Source organism: Haemaphysalis longicornis, unplaced genomic scaffold (assembly GCF_048455015.1).
Source record: "Haemaphysalis longicornis isolate Haplotype H1 unplaced genomic scaffold, Haemaphysalis longicornis Haplotype H1 scaffold_7, whole genome shotgun sequence".
Taxonomy (NCBI): domain Eukaryota; kingdom Metazoa; phylum Arthropoda; class Arachnida; order Ixodida; family Ixodidae; genus Haemaphysalis; species Haemaphysalis longicornis.
In genome coordinates this window covers 129232474-129250261 of record NW_027526422.1, presented here as the reverse complement: position 1 = coordinate 129250261, position 17788 = coordinate 129232474, and the positions used below count along the sequence as shown (strand labels likewise).

General features: G+C 47.9%; 2 protein-coding genes across 5 annotated transcripts in view; both read right to left on the bottom strand.

The window, feature by feature from the left end:
• LOC144146967 (uncharacterized) overlaps positions 1–17788 on the bottom strand; it is a 494123-nt gene that overhangs the window by 182657 nt on the left and 293678 nt on the right. The gene's annotated exons all lie outside the window — the stretch shown is intronic.
• LOC144146965 (uncharacterized) lies at positions 7008–16512 on the bottom strand. 3 transcript variants are annotated; one of them, XM_077678952.1, is made up of 5 exons: positions 16002–16510; positions 14147–14287; positions 11629–11781; positions 10268–10384; positions 7008–7561 (listed from the first exon to the last, which is right to left on the bottom strand). In XM_077678952.1, exons 1-4 carry the CDS (start codon positions 16006–16008, stop codon positions 10272–10274), a joined length of 414 nt encoding a protein of 137 aa, XP_077535078.1. In that variant the 5' UTR covers positions 16009–16510; the 3' UTR covers positions 7008–7561; positions 10268–10271. The 3 variants fall into 3 exon arrangements, with proteins under 3 accessions (XP_077535078.1, XP_077535076.1, XP_077535077.1); XM_077678950.1 differs by having other exon boundaries at positions 14147–14308; positions 16002–16508; XM_077678951.1 differs by lacking the exon at positions 7008–7561 and adding an exon at positions 7608–7818 and having other exon boundaries at positions 14147–14308; positions 16002–16512.

Here is a 17788-nt window from a genome sequence, read left to right as displayed (position 1 = left end):
TACGCAGGCACCACCAAAACGCGCTATTTTCTAATACTCGGTCAGTTTTAAGGTACGGTTGTGTGGCTTGGGATCCAGAAAGAGAAATATGTGCTAATGTACTAGAAAGAGTACCGAAACGAGCCACGCGATTTGTATCTGGTAACTATGACTTCTTTATCCGCTCTGCGTGCATTCGCAAACATTTGCTTTGGCCTACCCTGCAGGACAGACGCAAACTCTTAAGATGAAATCTATTTCATTATATTTATATTGGTGGCACTGGTTTAAATAGACATGTATATTAAAGATCCCAGTTATGTATCCTCGCGCCTAGATCACTCCCACAAAGTTCGCCAATACCGATGCGGAATAAACACCTACAAAAACTCGTTCTTCCCGAAAACCACACATGAATGGAACAACCAACCGGAATATATTGTCTCCACCCAGGCACCCTCATTTCACAGTGCTCTTTCACAAATTTTGTTGAACTGAAACATGCCAATTTCTGTTTTCATTTCTGTTCGTGTCTTCTTTTGCCTTGTATGGCTTGTGCTCGGAGGAACCTGTACACACTGTATATGCTGAGAAGGCTTGCTTGTTTTGGTATCGGTGTTCATACCCTGTTTCAAGTTTTAAGTCTTCCCCCCCCCTTCTGTAATGCAAATTTGGGCGTTGTAGGCACTGGAATAAATAAAATAAATAAAATCTGCAGCTAAACATCAGCGGAAGGAAGCTCCTTCCACATTTGTACTCCTAGTGGGAAGAAAAGAAAGCCACCCCGGCGAGACCCCTGCGGCCTCTTATGGTGGTTCTGGGAACCGGCTTCTGCGATGCCACCAGCGGGTGTGGGAACGTGGCCTGAGATCGCACGACATTTAGCAGATTGACGAAAAGGCTCTGCCTACAACAGCTCTGTTGTTAATATCCGCAATATTTCATACGCTCCTTTCGAATATATCTTGGCCGCAGAACACAGCTGGTAAGATGAATTGACTAAGCTGGGTACTGTCCCTGCTTCTGGAGCAGAGGAAATACACGGTTAAACAGACTAAGAGAGAGAAAGGAACCTTGAAAATGGACAAGTGGCCATCCACTTATGTATAGTAAGCAAACCTGCTGTCGAAGCTTGTCGAATTCCAACGATGTTAAAAGAAGTCAAGAATAACGCTAGCAAGCAAATATCCACATCTTTCCCATCTGCAAAAAGGTGACATTGTTGCACTGAAAACCATTACGAGATGATCAAAGTGCCGTCATGTGCTGTTGTTTGATCACGTATCCCGTCTCTCTGGCCCCGTCAAGCTCTTTTTACAGCTTTTTGACACAGAGGCTACCACATTTCAAGCAATGTTGAAATATACCTCCATTTTATTTGATTTTCACTACAGGAAATCGGACGTGACCGAAGTATACGATGGTGGGCGTTAGGGAAGAACTGACAAGTCATTTCCAGCAGGCCACCTCTGTCGATGAAGAGGTTCCTGTGGATTTCTTATATATCAAGTGGACCGGGACCCCACGTGCCGCGCTTGCGCGGCACCGCCCTTCAGAAGCCGCGCAAAACTGCTCAGCCTCGACCGTTGCAACTCACGCTACAAAAGCGCGATACAATGGAGACCAACACTGTAATAAAGGAAGCATTGAGAGGCATAACAGTAGAGACTTACCCAAGGTTTTTGCCGTAGATATGCAATGGATCTGCTCGCACAAGGATCCTCCATACAAAAAGGGAGGAGTTACCGGTCAGACTAGAAGACACTGTCTCCCAACAATTGTTTCGTGCCTGTAACGCAAAATCTTGCTCGGCATTGTAGACTTCCACAAGCTCTTCGTCATCGACTCGAGGCAGCAGTGGAGGGATCTGCAAGTGGTGTCGCGTAGAATTGGCGCGCTCAAGCTATGTCTACAATTATCCATAGTGGATCTAATGAATCGGGCGGCCGCGCTGACCTCGCCCAAAAAGGGTTTCTTTTCACCTTTAGCATTAGCACTGACATTTTTTTCAAACATGTGCGGTACGACTTGAAGGCAGCTCGGGAGTTTTTTTATTTTGTGCTATAGCCACAGCGCCAGCCGGAGGCTCGCCGACCACCGTGAGGCACGCTTTAACTAGTTTCTCTCTCCTCGGGGTTTTTCGCCTTGTTTATTTTTCTAAAGCCACTCCGCGCACCGAGGATGCGCGGTGGTTGCAGCGAGGCACGCGTCACCAGCATTCGGCATTTTCTGGGTGTTCTTTTTCCTGCAACGGAAAACTTAGGGATTGTTCAGTAGCTGCCCTGTTAAAAAAGAATTCAAGCGTACCAACAGTATGGGCGGCAGTGCATGCGGCAAGGGCGCAGGAGCATTGCAAAGGCAGAGTCCTTACGCTGTAACTGAACTGAATTGTCTACCCACGCACCTGAGCACGAAGGTTTCACCTTGAAATTTCAGCGAATGCAGTCCAACGGGAGTGTAGCGGGATACAAACAAGCTGAGAGTCTATCTATGGACGCCTTAATATCGACAAGGATGGTGCGAGCGAAGTGGGACATTCGAAGTATACAGAAACAGATCACTCGCTAACACTTAAGACACCTCCGACGACCAGTACATCAACCCAGCGTGGCGAAAGGCCTGAAGACAGCCTCTGCCTGTCTGCTCGATCGAATAAGAACAGCCTCAGTCTGTACACCAAATTTGCTGCACAAAATCAGAATTGTCTCATCCGCTTCGTGCCCGTAGTACAGTGGGTCCGGTGACATTGATAATTACATTAACAGCGAATCTGTTGAGCAGACCGTATCTGTATGGTGTCCACCGTTAAAAATATTATGAAAATGTCAAGCGTTCGGGCATGCGGGCCTCGAGCGCAAGTTTGTCAAGGTAAACATGCCCACATAGGGAGACCGGCAAATGTTGGCCAAAAAAACCCCAGCGTTCGCCGCGTGCCTCGAGCGCCCATTCCTCGAGCCATTCATACCCACTTCGGGAGATTGGCCAACATTGGCCACAAGAAAACTCCAGATTTCCCCTTAACCTGGTAACACATGCTCGGAACGAAAACGGCACGTCATAGCATACGCCCATCGTTCTTTCGTCCCCGTTCGTCGTGCGCATGCGCTCTGTGCAGTGGAAGAGCCGCGACTTCAATGTCGAAGCTGCTGTAGGTGACCACTTACTCCACATGGCCCGGCCGCGAATAGTTCGCACGGCCGAGGAAGAGGCCGCGCTTCGAGAGCTCGGCGTGCAAGGTATGCGCTAGAGACGAAACGTGGCGCTTGCAGAGTGGCGTATGAAAATATATACGAAAACTACGAGCTAACTATGGCATTGTTAAACATGCGGTTATTGAAATGCCATGCTGTCGACGTAAACCGCGACCCCACAAGGATACTAAAAATTGGGCCCATCTCCCCGCGAGGGGGACTCGAGTAAATGCGCCGCATAGGGGGTGGGTGTATTGCGTTAACGTTTAGTGTTTGGGGAGTTGGTGGTAGTGAATGCGTTGTATCATCAGCTTCTTGACGCAGTTTGAATGAGTCAAGGATATGAGGCACGTTCGTAGCCTTTCATTCTGTGTCGGTTTTGTGGCGCAGTGGGAAGAGCACCATGTACCTCGCGTTCCGCCCACAGGTAGTTAATGGGTTGCATCAGCAGCTTCTTGACGTTGTTTGAATGAGTCGAGGATATAAGGCGCGTTCGTAGCCCTCCATTCTGTGTCGGCTTTGTGGCGCAGTGGGTAGAGCACCATGTACCTTGCGTTCCGCCCGCAGGGTCGTGGGATCGAAACCAGGCGCCGGTAAGTAATATTTTTTAAATGCAGAGCATTTCTTTAACTCACGATGTCACCCGTTCTAGGCGTCCGTAGTAGTCCGCATCGCTCGCCTCGATATGCCCGGCTCAGACGTTTCGCTATCGGCGCGATCAACATTCGATAGCGCGCCCTGGCACGTTTCAAGGACACTGTCTCCCCTCTCTCGGACTCAACGTCCGCCGGGGCTGCCAATTTTACTGCTGACGAGCGCTCTCTCGTCAGCAGTTGCCGAAAGTGCAACAACATTAACGTAACGCAGACTACTTAACGTCGTGCGCCCCCGGAAATGCTCTGCATTTGATCGTGCCCCTCGCGAGGGGGATGTTTCACTGCGTCGCCATGCGAACAGTTTGCCACGCTTTAGTTTCAGTTCCGTATCTCCCCGCCGCAGCTGTGGAGAGAAGGCGGCGGGCCGTGACTCTCGCCACCGCGGCGCTGCGGTTGCGAGTTGCGCTAGGAAAGCGAGCGTCGTCTGCTAGCGGGGAGCGGAACGCGTTCCGCTCGGCATCTCCGGTCTTTGCCACTTCTGGCTGCGCACTGCAAAAGAAATAATTTTTTATATTTATATTGTAGGGGAGGGGTGCGGACTACTACGGACAACTAGAACGGGTGACATCGTGAGTTAAAGAAATGCTCTGCATTTAAAAGTCCACCTTGTGTCCGTCTCTGATCACCTACAACAGCTCCGCCGTTCACGTCATGCGCGAGAGTGCAAGCTTCCCTAAATTTATCCTGAACTGCCCCAAGAATTGAAAAAGTACTCCGAGATAGGCGAATTGTTTTTTTTTATTCTCCGGAATGTAGAAGTGCCCCATGGTCGCGGGTTCGATTCCCGGCCGCGGCGGCCGCTTTTCTGATGTAGGCGAAAAGCAAAAACGCCCGTGTGTGCGAGGTTTCGGCGCACGTTAAAGATCCACAGGTGGTCAAAATTAATCCGGAGCCCTCCACTACGGCGCGCCTCATCGCCTGCGTTTCGTCGGCGCGTTAAACCCTACAATCAATCAATCAATCAATTAGAAGTGCCCCATGCTGCTACGGAGTAAACTGTTCTTCTTAGGAGCGACTTGTTTTTACGAAGAGAAAGTCTCGAGTCCTGGTGCATTTTGCAGTTTAAAGGGACACTGAAGTGAATTTGTCAAGCTCCCGTTCTTGCTTGCACTGCGTAGACTGGCTCAAATTAGCACACTTTTCATCGTTTATCCGGTTGACAAATCGGTAATTATTTTACAAAGCGCGAAAGAAGAAAAACTACCATGCGCGGTTTGCGGCGGCCGCACCAACTAAGGCTGTGACGTTGAGAGGAGGGGCGCCGTGATTGGACGATGCCCAAGGTTAGCAATCACACAAGTTTCGGTTTCGGTTTCGGTTCTGTAAAACATAACCAATGGCTTTGTTGGATGGGCATTCTCAATATCTCAATAATCATCGTACCGCGCTTCTGCCATGTTGTCGGCTGTAAAATGCACAAGATAAGCCTCCCAGGACGGCTTGTAGTCGTAGCATTCACTAGCCGAGACCTACGCAGTGCATGAACGCCCTCCGCGTACCCGCAGACGCCCAAATGTCATGCGCTTTTCGCCCATATTTGGAGCTTGCCTCCCTCATGCCTGTATCGTAAAAAGCGTGTTCGCACCAGGCCAAGGGTCTGTTCATTCTGGCCTGTGCCCACTGCCTGCAAGCAGTCGGTGCTTATGGCAACAGCACGCCAACGAGAACTCGCTAGCGCGCCAGTGCCAGCCTGCGCGCGTTTTGTGAACTAGTTCGTGTAGCCATGAACGTTGCGGCCCCAAAAAAGGTGAACTCAACATAAAAAACATCGGCGGAAAACAAAAAAGTTAACTTACAAAAAAAAAAAACGCACGTACCCGCGGGGATTCGAACTCGTGACTCGCAAAACATTCGCCGAGAATTCCTAGCGCCTCAGACCGCTAGGCCACGGAGCGGGACGCCAACGCCTTGCTAATATAGGGTATATATTGTACAACCGGTTTACACTTTTATTTAGTTTTGGCATTTCAAGCCGCTTAGGTGACTATTTGTTGTACTGCGATCGTGCAGTAAGCGTCGCCCGAGTTTCCACAGTAGCTCAGGTCTAGCAATTGCATTTCGTAGACCGAAAAGCGTTCGCAGATGCGTAGTCGTGCTGCTGACCGCTGTGCTTGTTCGCCCAGCGCAAAAACGTGCTTCCCGCGCCCTAGTTTTACGCTGTACGGTAAAAATATCAGTTGATTTTATTTGCTTAGCACCTATATTGACTTCGCTGACTCTTCTACCGCCTTCAAGAGGCCTTATATTTTCCTACTGGCGTACCAGTCAGCGAAGCGTCGCATGTGCAGCGCTTGAGTGAAGCGACCTTGACTTGGAGCTAGATACAGTGTACAAACAAACCAAGTAAAGAAAGGCACATTCTTTCATTCACAAACGTGTCCTGGCTTCGTTTCATGTAAGCGAACGAATTGCGACCAAGCAATTTTTTTTAACCTCCTTGATTGCGACGACCCGCCGGCGGCCGGCGGACGAAACGCTGGGCCGACTGGCTCTGTCGGCCGGGGAGCCGTGCAGTAGCGCAGCCGTGGCGCAGCCAATTGCCAGCTCATCCCCTCCTGACGTCACACGAAAACGCCACAGAAAATGGGCGAGCGTAAAGAGAGGAGAACAGCGTTTTCGAATTAGTTTTTCTACTAAATAAAATCGCGCCCAGTCGAAAATGACAACAGAAAAATTTCTGTAGTACGTCGTTTGTCGTATTTTTGCGTGTCGTACAGTCGTACCGTCGTAGTCTTGTCGTACAGTCGTCGTGTTGTGTCGTCATTCTGACATTTGTCGTGTGTAGTATTCCTGTAGTAATTTTGTTGTTTTATCGTGTGTTGTAGTCCTGTAGTGATCCTGTAGTATGTCATAGTCCTGTAGTAAACCTGTAGTGATCCTGTAGTATGTCGTAGCCCTGTAGTAATCCTGTAGTATGTCGTAATCCTGTAGTAATCCTGTAGTATGTCACAGTTCTGATGCTCTACTGCGAGAATCATGCCTGTCTTGTCGAAGTCCTGATGCTGTGTTATGTATTCCTGGCGTCTTGCAGTCCTGACCTGTCGCACAATGCATTCATAACAATTCTGTTGCAGCAAATATCAGTATTTTTGAATCCAGCCTAGCACTGTATTTGGGCTGTCCACTGTAAGTGAACAGTTAAGACAGCCCAAATATGCCACGAGCCCATGCACAGGCAAACTGAAGAGAATACAAAAATTTTATTTTAGTTTCCTTCATGCACACACAGCTCCAGGCTCGAAAAAACAAGTACAAGTACCATTAGAATTGGCTTGCCGAAGGCTGAAAGTGCACCGTCCCTAACTACACACACTATGGATGATCCGCGCAATTCTAACGCTGCAAAGTTGTCTGAAGCTGCAAAAACCTTATAGTAAATACACTACATTCCCAGGGAAAAGCCACCAATAGCTACAGGCTGCCACTAATGAATTGTACAGCTGCAGAAAGCCACAAAAAAACTATCAATGCACACCTCATGAAGCACAAAAACGACATTGCAAATTACATCCACCATTAAAAATGCCGCCATTTCTCACAATGACTGTTTAGTATTAAAACGGTAGAGACACTGGCTCTGGTGTTCACACCAGCCAAATTGGCAAACAAGCCCATGTACCTTCTATCGGCGCAGATCAGCGAAATTCTGCGCGAGATATCTAGCCAGAAGCTTGCAGCGCTTGTGCATTTCAGCTTGCTCGCAGACCTTCACTTGGAGGTAATGCCAGAAGAAACCTGCATCGATAGAAAAAAAAAAAACGAACATTGATGCAAGACAATGACAGGCAGCACAAAAAGACTGAAAATCATACTGCTAATACTGTGTCCTTAAACTGTGCCATTTTATAAAAGCTAAACACGCTTCTGCATGCTGAGCAATAAGAAGTGCTCTCTATTGCTGATAAAGTGCTTTTCACATTACTGTGCCTATTCAAAAACGTTCAATTTAAACGATACCTTGCAAGCCCCTTTCCACAGCGTTCCTGGCAATTCTGGAACAAGTCAAGCCATTAGGACTTAGCTCAGAAAATGTCCTTTCAAAATCAGTTTTGTTTTCATTTTTCAACAAAAACGTGATTTTTGACATGCATTTGCATCACATGGGTGCAGAAAGGGGAGTGGTCTTTGCGCGTCACTGCTACTAAAGAACAATGCATGCCAACCGTAGGTACTCTGCATCAGCGTTTGGTTTTTTTATTATCAGGGCATGAAGGGGGAATCAGATGATAATTTTTAAACGTCAGGTTTGCAGTCACACAGTAATAACCCCTGAAATCGGCTGAAAATATCAAGCAGTGCCCGTTTGCAAAGTTACTTCACGATTTTAGGCAGTCTTATTGCCTTTGCGCACATTGTTCTTAGTTGTGTTGTAGTTCTACTTACCACAGGACCATTCAAACAGTTAACAACAGTTTTGTTTCTGCATCGCGAAATTCATATGTAGTGTTACTCTGCAGTTACTCAACTTCAAGCCTACCTGCCATGGTGCCTTGAGCATCCGCTAAACATCCTCACAAAAAAAAAGCATGCCACTCCTGATTTCCCCCCCACCCTAAAACGTTTTCTGCAATAAGAACTTCCGATGCAAGTCAAAAGATAACGCCCAGTCACCAGATATCAGTTCCGACGAAAAGAGCACTTCAAACCGGCTTTACACACCCCCAGCTGTCCGCCTGCCAGTTTCGTTTCCATACAAGGGTATCTCCAGAGGTCTAGTGCTGCTCCTTAATTGAAAGGTCTATTCGGATGGAGTCTCCAATACCTTTTGTACTGTTTCATTTCAAAAATGTTAGGTGCGCTGCAATGCATGAGGCTCATAGTGCTGATCTTTATTATCGCACAACAGCTACTTGGGCAAAGTTTGCGGGGCACGATTTTAGCGCATTGCACCGCATTTCTGTAAGCAAGGCTACAATAGCGAGTCAGAAGGTGATGATAAACCGCAAGTTTGTTTTTAGCGATAACTGACAGTGAACGTCAACAAGCATCAACCACGGAGTTACATTTTCAACTCCATGCATGTTTTTCCGCATCGCATGCTTGTCCCGAATACTGTGCTGGCTGTAAATGCAGTCAGTCACTGACAAAATGTTTTTACGTCACACGGGGACACATTGGTGCCTCTGATAATGTCAAATCGCCAGATTTCTTCCAGGGAACCACCCAAAATTGCCCATGTTGAAACTCAGGTTGGACTTCACCGCATGGCACGGGCACCACGCGTGGTAATTTTTTTTATCTTAATTAGTTCTTACCAATGATTTTGCAGAAAAAATTTTTTTCTTGGACCCCTAAATATCGGTCAATTTTCCAGTGCTAACGAGAGTTAAATTACTACAGCGTGACATCATACTCATAAAACTTTCCCCAAAGAGTTATATATAAGCCAGCTCATAAATCTCTAAGTAAAGTTAAGCAACGATAAAAGTTCAGCAAATTAAACATATTAAAAAGAAAAAGTGCCGATACTCCCTAATGCAAAATTTGCGCGCAGCGTGAACTGCAGTCTTCTCAGTCGAGGTGCGTAGTTGCCGTGTCAATTTAGACAAACAAACTATCAATGCAGACAATCAAAAATGCCTCTGTTTCAGTAACTGACCATTTTGGACTAAAAGGACCCTGGAACACTCTTTAAACAGTGCCAGTAAACCTGCACAATGTTTAGATTACACTGCCAGGAATACCTGAGCCAAATATTACCAGTCCATGTGAAGCGGTGAGCACACAAATCGCGAAAGACGGGGAAAAACCAACCGCGCACTCTTCGCTCTTGGCATGGCCTAAACGACGTCATTGCGGCCATGGCTGTTCAATTGGCTGTCGCTGGTCAACTTTGCGACTCATTTCTCACATTTCTTGTGAGGATTCGCCGTCATCGGCGCTGTGTACCAATCTGTTCTATGCCTAAACATGCACGCGCAGTTTGGTATTTCTTTTGCTGAGTGCGCACGGAGTTTGAGTGAAAAACTCAATACTCTCCTTTCAACGAGACCACTAAGCAACAATTGCTTAATGCTTCAAAAACGCTCTACCAGCCTGAGCGCGCGCTTGCAAGCAGGCAGCCATGCCTGCTTTTTTGTGGCACCAAACCAGAATTGACTCCCCCCCCCCACGTTGCAGAGAATACTCCCCAGCCTATGATATGTCCAAGGACGCCGAAGAGAACGCTGCAAGCCGCCCCCCTCTCCAGGAGAGAGCACACAGCTTTCGTTGCGTTGTCCGCAGTCGAGTTGAGAGAGAACAACTATGCGCGATTTCTAATCCTGCATAGTTTCGGTGACAGTAAAGAGCTTTTCATAATTCTTCGAAGGGCGATTTCTAGGACAATAGACTTTACCCCAAACTACATTCCGAGTAGTCGATGGCAAGTGCTGCAGGGTCCCTTTAAAACAGTAGAGACACTGGCCTAGGTTTCCAGCAACCAAATTAGTAAACATGTACCTTCTTATTGGTGCAGATCCACGGACCCTCGTGCTAGATATCTCACTAGCAGCATGTGTCGCTTGCTCATGTCTCCTGGTTCGCAGCCCTTCATCTGCAGGTAGTGCCAGAAGGGATCTGCATCAATAGAACAAAACAATACATGTAATGCAAGACAATGGCAAACAACGTAAAAAGACTGCAAATTAGACTGCCAAAACTGTGTTTTTAACCTCTGCCATTTCATAGAACGAAACACAATGGCTCCACATAGATGAGCTGCGAAGCCGGGCGCAGTCGACGAAGTGCACGAAACAAACCACGTTTGTTCATAATTTGCAAGGCAGCATACTTACCAGTCGTTTTACTGAATTAAACTTGGACAGACTCGAGCTTTATTCTAGAAAACAAACATGGGGCTGTCTGTTTCCCTTACTGTGTGCGTAGCACACAACCCAATTTGCTCGACTAGTGAAGACACCAGACAGGTCGCATTTGGCTGTTCGACATCCATGTGTAAGGCTCCACATGTAAGAGGGTGTGAAACCTATAGTTTTGCCTGCACGACCTACCCTCCTTCCTCTGGTCCCCACATGTGCACGCGTAAACTAGCAACCGCTTATATGTGTGTGCTTAGCAAAAATGACAAGAGCAAGCGGCACCCAGAAAATGGCTTCACTGGAATAAAACCCAAAGGGGGGGGGGGTTGAAACACAGACTGTTTCGCAGTAAAACGAATGCTCCCCGTGCTAAAAAAGTGGTGCTTTTCTCATTTATATTACTGCAGAGCATAACATTACACTCATAAAACTTCTCTCCAAAAGTATATGCCAGCTTGTAAAACTTTCAGCTAAAGGGGCCATGCAGACACATCACAAGTTTGGTTCATTCGAAAGATTGCCACGTTAAAATCATAGTGACACCACTTTCATCCCCAAATAAGCTATATAAGTAAGGAAAAAGGGAATGGCCATGCAACCCACTAGCTCATTTCCCGCAACAGAACCTAGATATCCTATGTGCCCAGCTGTGCGATTGGCTGAGGCCGGCAAAAGCAAACACAAATTAGGTACGGCTTGCAAGCTTTCCAAATGAGCTATTTGCGCATAAATGCAATGCATATTCATTTTACAGCAGCATGAATGGTGCGAGAAACAATAAAAGTACAAAATACACATAAGCATAGAAATATTGATGAGCACTGCTGTTGGTACTGGGCACACTATGCTTGTTGTAGCTGCACAGCAGTCCGCCGCTTTGGAGTTGTCTTACGTGACCCTGTTTGGCGAACATACCCCATGTTTTACAAAACGATTACTTTCTACAGTAGCAAAAACAAGCCAAGTTCTGGGACTAACAGAAAGAAAGCGTTAAACACCTACTTTCTTCACAGCCAGCGCCATAGAGGGCTCGTGCTGGTAGTGCCGCCAGGCTCGTGCTGGCGCAGCTGGTGTCGGGTGCTGGTGGTTCTGCAGGGCTCATGCTGGCAGGGAGCTGCAGGCCATGTCCACTCTTTTCACTCCCTGGAGAGGTGCCTGAGTCACATGAAAAAGTGTTGCACTCTTAAAACAATACGTAGTACAGGCAATCAGTTTTAATAAAGGCTGTGGCTAGCGTTCCGTCCAGACGGAACGATATACAAGTGCTAAAGTTCCGTCCAGACGGAACAGGGCGCTGCGGGTTATCCTTCCGTCCAGACGGAATACAACTGAGAGCTTAGCGTTCCGTCCCGACGGAGCTGGCGTGAAATTTGTACAGTTCCGTCCGGACGAAAGCAAAACCGGCTGATTAGACGCCCTGCTCCACCTTCAGATGTGGTGTAGGGGTTGCTCCTCGGATAATGGCAGTATTGTACCGGGTTCGATTCCCCCCGGACATGCTTGGTTTTTCTTTTTTTTTTTTGCGTGGTTGCGCCAGCGTTATGCAACAGCTAACTTCTTGCCCACTTTACAATTGACGCGGTGAGAGCAGTCGGTCTTTTATTTCGCACTCAACCGGCTGCTCCGCTACCGCTCAATAGAGCCAAGGCCGACGTGTCCATCGCCAGAGTTCCGATCGCCTCTAGTTCGTAATGGTGATTACTAATTAATGGTTCTTCTGGCTAGTCAATGAGCGGAAGCGGTTCATTCAGCTGGGTAAATATCAAGAACGACTGCCCTCGCTGCTTGTTGTGAAGCGGGGGTTTTTTTTTTGACGCCCGCGTCTTCTAGCTGCCTCACTCAGAAAATGACGCGTGTCGCGCGCGGCAGTGGGAGGAGCCTGCGACTTGCGCCATTGGGGAGGCATGCGCCTCATGGCGGCAGTTTCGAAGCGCTAGACTCAGCCGGCTGGCTCCGCCAGCATAGATAGCCAGAGATTTTAGGCCACCACCCCGGCAGATACTGCATGGGCGCTTTCACTAGCTGTGCGGATGATGTTTTGTAGTACCATTCTCGCCCAAAATTATAAGCTCCTTTACCGCTCAAGCAACTTCGTGCATGTCTTGAGCGGCATTTTGAGCGGTCGCTCGTGCTCCCGACACCATAGTTTCCCTACACCACTTCGCGGCCGAAGCCGCCGCCATGTTCCTGCCACTGGCCGCGCCGGTCGCAGCGTACCAGTGGTTCCGCTGCAGCGTCAGCGCGCCTGTGGCGTGCGCGGCGCATTTTCGCGGGCAGAAAATGCTCCGTCCGATCGCCTTTCTTGAGTTTTGTAGATTTTTACCCTACCGGTCAAACCACTTCTGCTCATTGACTAGCTGGAGTCACCGTTACGAATCACCATTACGAACTAGAGGTGATCGGAACTCTGGCGATGGACACGTCGGCCTTGGCTCTATTGAGCGGTAGCGGAGCAGCCGGTTGAGTGCGAAATCAAGACCGACTGCTCTCCCCGCGTCAATTGCAAAGTGGGCAAGAAGTTAACTGTTGCAAAACGCTGGCTCAACCACGCAAAGGAAAAAAAAAAAAAAGCATGTCCGGGGGGAATCGAACCCAGTACAATACTGCCATTATCCGAAGCACAACGCCTACACCAAATCTGAAGACGGAGCACGTTGTCTAATCAGCCGGTTTTCCTTTCACCTAGACGGAGCTGTACAAATTTCACGCCGGCGAACGCTAAGCGCTCAGACGTATTCCGTCTGGACGGAAGCATAACCCGCAGCGCCCCGTTCCGTCTCGACGGAACTTTAGCACTTGTATATCGTTCCGTCTGGACGGAACGCTAGCCACAGCCTTTAATAAATTGCTCCGCTTTTAAAGGAATTTAAAGTTTGGTCAATACCATTCTCAGCACGCACAAAATCGCAAACAAGTCATTCTACATAGGTGCAGATTGTCCTTTTATGAGACTAACAAGTCACTTTTAGGGTTGGGGCTGTATGAAAAATATAGAGCAATAAGTTGTGTTGCTCACTCATAGTCACATTGTTAGCAAGTCTGCTACAAAACATAAAACAGCATTGCCGTGTTCCTGCACTTTCACTGGAATTGCAGTTTTATGAATTTTTTTTTACTAGGCCTTCTCTTCCAAACAATCTCATTGTCAAAATCCTTTACAGCGAGTAAAGCACTTTCAATGGGCAGTAATTTATGCAGTGCCTGCAAAAAGGCCATGGCTAGCAACTAGATAAACCAATAGCTCAAAATCTTCGTATAGAAGCCACGTGACAAGGTCGTGCTGCAGGGCAGTTTTGTTTTTACCCACCCAAAGAAAGGAACCTGTTCAATCAGGCTGTAGGCTCCTTAGATGGTAATGCCACATGTTTGAGGAAGTGAAACCTTCCTGCAACAGTTGACATTACAGCCAACTAAGCATGATAGCAACTGCAGTATCTGGTACGTTGCTTAGCTCATAATAGTGATAAGAAGCCATGCACACAGATGGAGCATTGTTTACGCACTGGTGAAAAGAACTTGCCGGCCACTCCATGTTGAGTGATCGCAGCCCCCGCATCTCGGCCTCCAATTGCACGACCCTCTTCCTTAAAACTGCTACAGGGTCTTGGTCCCTTGTGGCAGCTCGAAGAATGATGTCGACCTTCGCTGATCTTTTCTCTGCCTTCGCAGTTTTTTTGTCTGCCTGCAATGAGAGGTCAAGAGATAACATGCCATACTTGTTCCGAGCCTCGTCCACCATAATGACACCTATTTAAAGCAACAAGCACACTTCAGTGTCATTTTACACGTGTTTAATGATAGTTATGAGGTCAACTTTCATGCAAATATTGACTTCCCCTAATAAACATACCTGAAAGCGGTGGCTATTCTAGCGCCTTGGCATTTATGTGCGTCATGTTCGATAAGAGCATTTACAAATAACATTACTGCAGTGGCTGCTGGCAAGATGGCCTTCACAGAAAAACCACGATTTCGAAGCTCGTACAGTCGGCAAAAGGCTTGTCTATAACGCGCGAGCGGCGTGCTCTAGACTGCGCGCGAGACACTTAGTGAGAACGCCTGGTTTGACACCGGTAGAATGCGAGCATGCGCGACGGTTCTTTCCCTTGTCGCTGTGCCCGTCGCCTTCAATTCCGTACCTTCTTTCATCGTGAGAAGCGCTGCCTGCACTGCCGGGCCGGGAAACAATGGCGGAAATGAGCGATTGGTAGTAGAGCGTTGGCTGCGTTTAACTACGCGCAACGCTTTTTTTGCGGCGCCCTACACAATTTAGACAGGAGTGTTTTCCTGTATGCGAGACAACGAACGACAATAGCAGAAAACGCATCGCTGCCGGTGTTTTATAGTATTATTATTATTATTATTATTTAAAAATACCTTACAGGCCCTTGTTGCAGGGCATTGTGTAAGGGGGGTAACAAAGGGTGAGTGTCGCGACAGAACTGTAAGGGAACATCAAACTTTGAATGAACTTTGAAAGAACGGAACAGCAAATAAAGAGAAAAAGAAGAGAATGTGCAAAAAAAGTCACTTGAAGTGACACATACATGGGAACATTGCAGGTGGGAAGGAATGCAAATATACGCAATACAACTTAGTAAAAAAACACCTACTACACACGATAACTAGTAACTAGATATCGGGCCGTGATCGCTTGTACAGTGCACTGAGTATTGTGGCGTGAGCCCGTCAGCAGTGACATGCAAAGCCGAGCCCTGAAACCGGACAGTGGCGCTCAAGGGACTCATGCAGCTATTGGCGGAACGATAACGCAATGAACAGCTGTGCGCCAAGGCTAACGCAGACGAAAAACTCGCACAACGAGCGTTAAGGCGGGTAATCTCCAGTTTTGTTTTCCGGCCCGGCAGCGCAGTCACACAGCGCTTATTACGGTTAAAGAAGGCGTGGAAGCCAAGGCGACGGGTGCAACGAGGAGGGACACAGCCATCGCGCTGATACGGGCCTCGCATGCACACATTCTACCTATCTTAAACCAGGCGTTATCACTACGTGTCTCCCGCGCACTCCGGAGCACGCCGCTCGCGCGTTAAAGCCTTTTGCCGACTGTACGTGAGAATGTGGCTTGGCGACTACTCGACGCAGACACGAACAATGCAGATGAATTCCTAACCCGACTAACTGGTAGCCAGCACAGTCCTGAATAGAGCGTGTTACGTGGAAAATGTGCAAGGTGGTAATACGAGCCATTTTCTTCGGCGTCGGCGCCATATACTGTGAAGCGGATCTCCGCGCCTTCCGACGGCACAGCCGGCATGCCGATATTCATTCCTTACTTTCTGCGGTAGTGGCAGATGTAAAACTGCTAAAAAGCGCTCAGACACTGCTATGCACAATTTAAGGGTAAGAACACTTACCGGTCATGTGAACGATGGTGCCGTCGAATAATCTTCCCGCGTCTCGCTGTCGCCGAGCCAAAACACTTCCCACGCCACGCTCGTAGTCGTCGACGTCCACCACAAAAAAACTACGCTCGTCCGTAGGCCCAACGACTTCTCTTCTACCTTCCAAAACATACTGAACGAAAACGTTACACGGTTACGCTTTGTTACACTGTCACACTACGTGCATACGACAACGATCGACCAGCGCAAGAAAAGAAACGCGGCGTAATGTGCGTTGCCATGTGTGTTGCAACAGTGAGGGCTGCGGCTACGGCTGGCTACGGCTTCAGTCGGCCTATATAGGCGGCGTTGGTTGATGCCAGAAGATGAAGCCGATGAAGCGATACATGAAAACTCAATCATTTTGGTTGTAATAATGAACATAATTTATTAGCGGGTTACAAACCTCTTGATAAAAATTAGCACTGTATTAACCAGTGATAGCAGCTTCCAACTTCAGCACGGTTCTTTCATGTGTTATCACAGTCTCACAGTCACACCATAGCACACACATCATTTTCTGCACCGTGTTTCTGCACTGTGCTCGGCTACATAGTATGTGCGCTGATTCTCTTTTCTTTTTGCAGTGGTCGGGGCTGCTAGGCCCAACCACATGCAGAGCACTTTCGGCGTTTTCTCGCGTCGACGTCGTCGCCAGAAATGCACGGCTACGCGAGCTGACGCCCGAGCGACGCCGATGTCTACGCTCGCCAGATATCGGCGTCGACGCAGCGCGAGAGAGCATCGGAAAGCGGGCGACAGCGTCCGTCTTCGCGTGGTTTGGGGGCATTCCTTTCAGCAGAAAACAATCGATTTATTTTTAACTTGCGGTAATCGGTTGCCTTGAGACAAATTGCCAGCTATTTCTGTTCGCAAGCGCTTATCCATTTGTGGCTTGTTCGGCTTTCAACACGGAGATCGGGGATCTGCGATTTAAATAAGGGAGCTCTGGCTACATCGCATCCAGTATAAGCATAATGTGGCTTGTCTGCAAGATCGGTGCGTGACGAGCAAGCGTTATCAACGCCAGAATTCTAGCGGCGCATTCTCTTCCATTCGTAGCTCCCGTGGCTTGCGCTGACCGGGGATGTGCTATAGCTTTTCTTGACTCAAATGAGGGACCTGTGGTTACATCGCTCGTAGCACTAGCATTATCGTCCTCGGCTCCAAGATCGGTGCGCAAGAAACAAGCGTTACCACTGCTCAAGTCTCTCAAACACGACCAAAACAAAACACATCCGACACTATTTGTGGGCAGCCTCGTTTGGTACACCGAATTCTCTGTGCCTCCCTGTCTACTTGTGTGGTCGAGGGGTTGGGTGTCGGACTTTCGTTTTGAAGTCCGTGGTTCGAATCCTCAAAAAGCCCTTTTTTTTTTTTCGGCGAGGGTTTGATCAGTTTTTTTTCTTTACAGGGTACAGTCAGGGTGCCAGAGTACCTTGCCTTTTAACCTACAAATGACGTTCGACGGTAACCTCAGTACCAAGGCAGCGCTGAAATTTGTTTTGCTTACACTTTGAATTCATGCACCTGCATTAGGTACATAACATGCAGGTTAAATCAAGAAGCAACTAAAGCAGTTTTGCGAGGTGAGTCTTCGTTTATCATCCTATCTTATTTGTTCAGATTTGACCATGATGACTCGAGATACATTGCCAACATACTTATATAGCAATGAATAAATATGCCAAGTGATTTTCTTTTTTGCTAAAGCTAAAGTCTTGATAATTGCAGTTCAATAATCGATAATAACTGCTCAT

What these genes read in the sequence shown, in the direction of transcription:
- LOC144146965 (XM_077678951.1), bottom strand. An exon ending in CACTCAACATGGAGTGGCCG is followed by an intron (nt 11,782 to 14,146) that starts GCAAGTTCTTTT and finishes CATGTGACTCAG; the next exon opens with GCACCTCTCCAGGGAGTGAA. An exon ending in TGGCGCTGGCTGTGAAGAAA is followed by an intron (nt 10,385 to 11,628) that starts GTAGGTGTTTAA and finishes CTATTGATGCAG; the next exon opens with ATCCCTTCTGGCACTACCTG.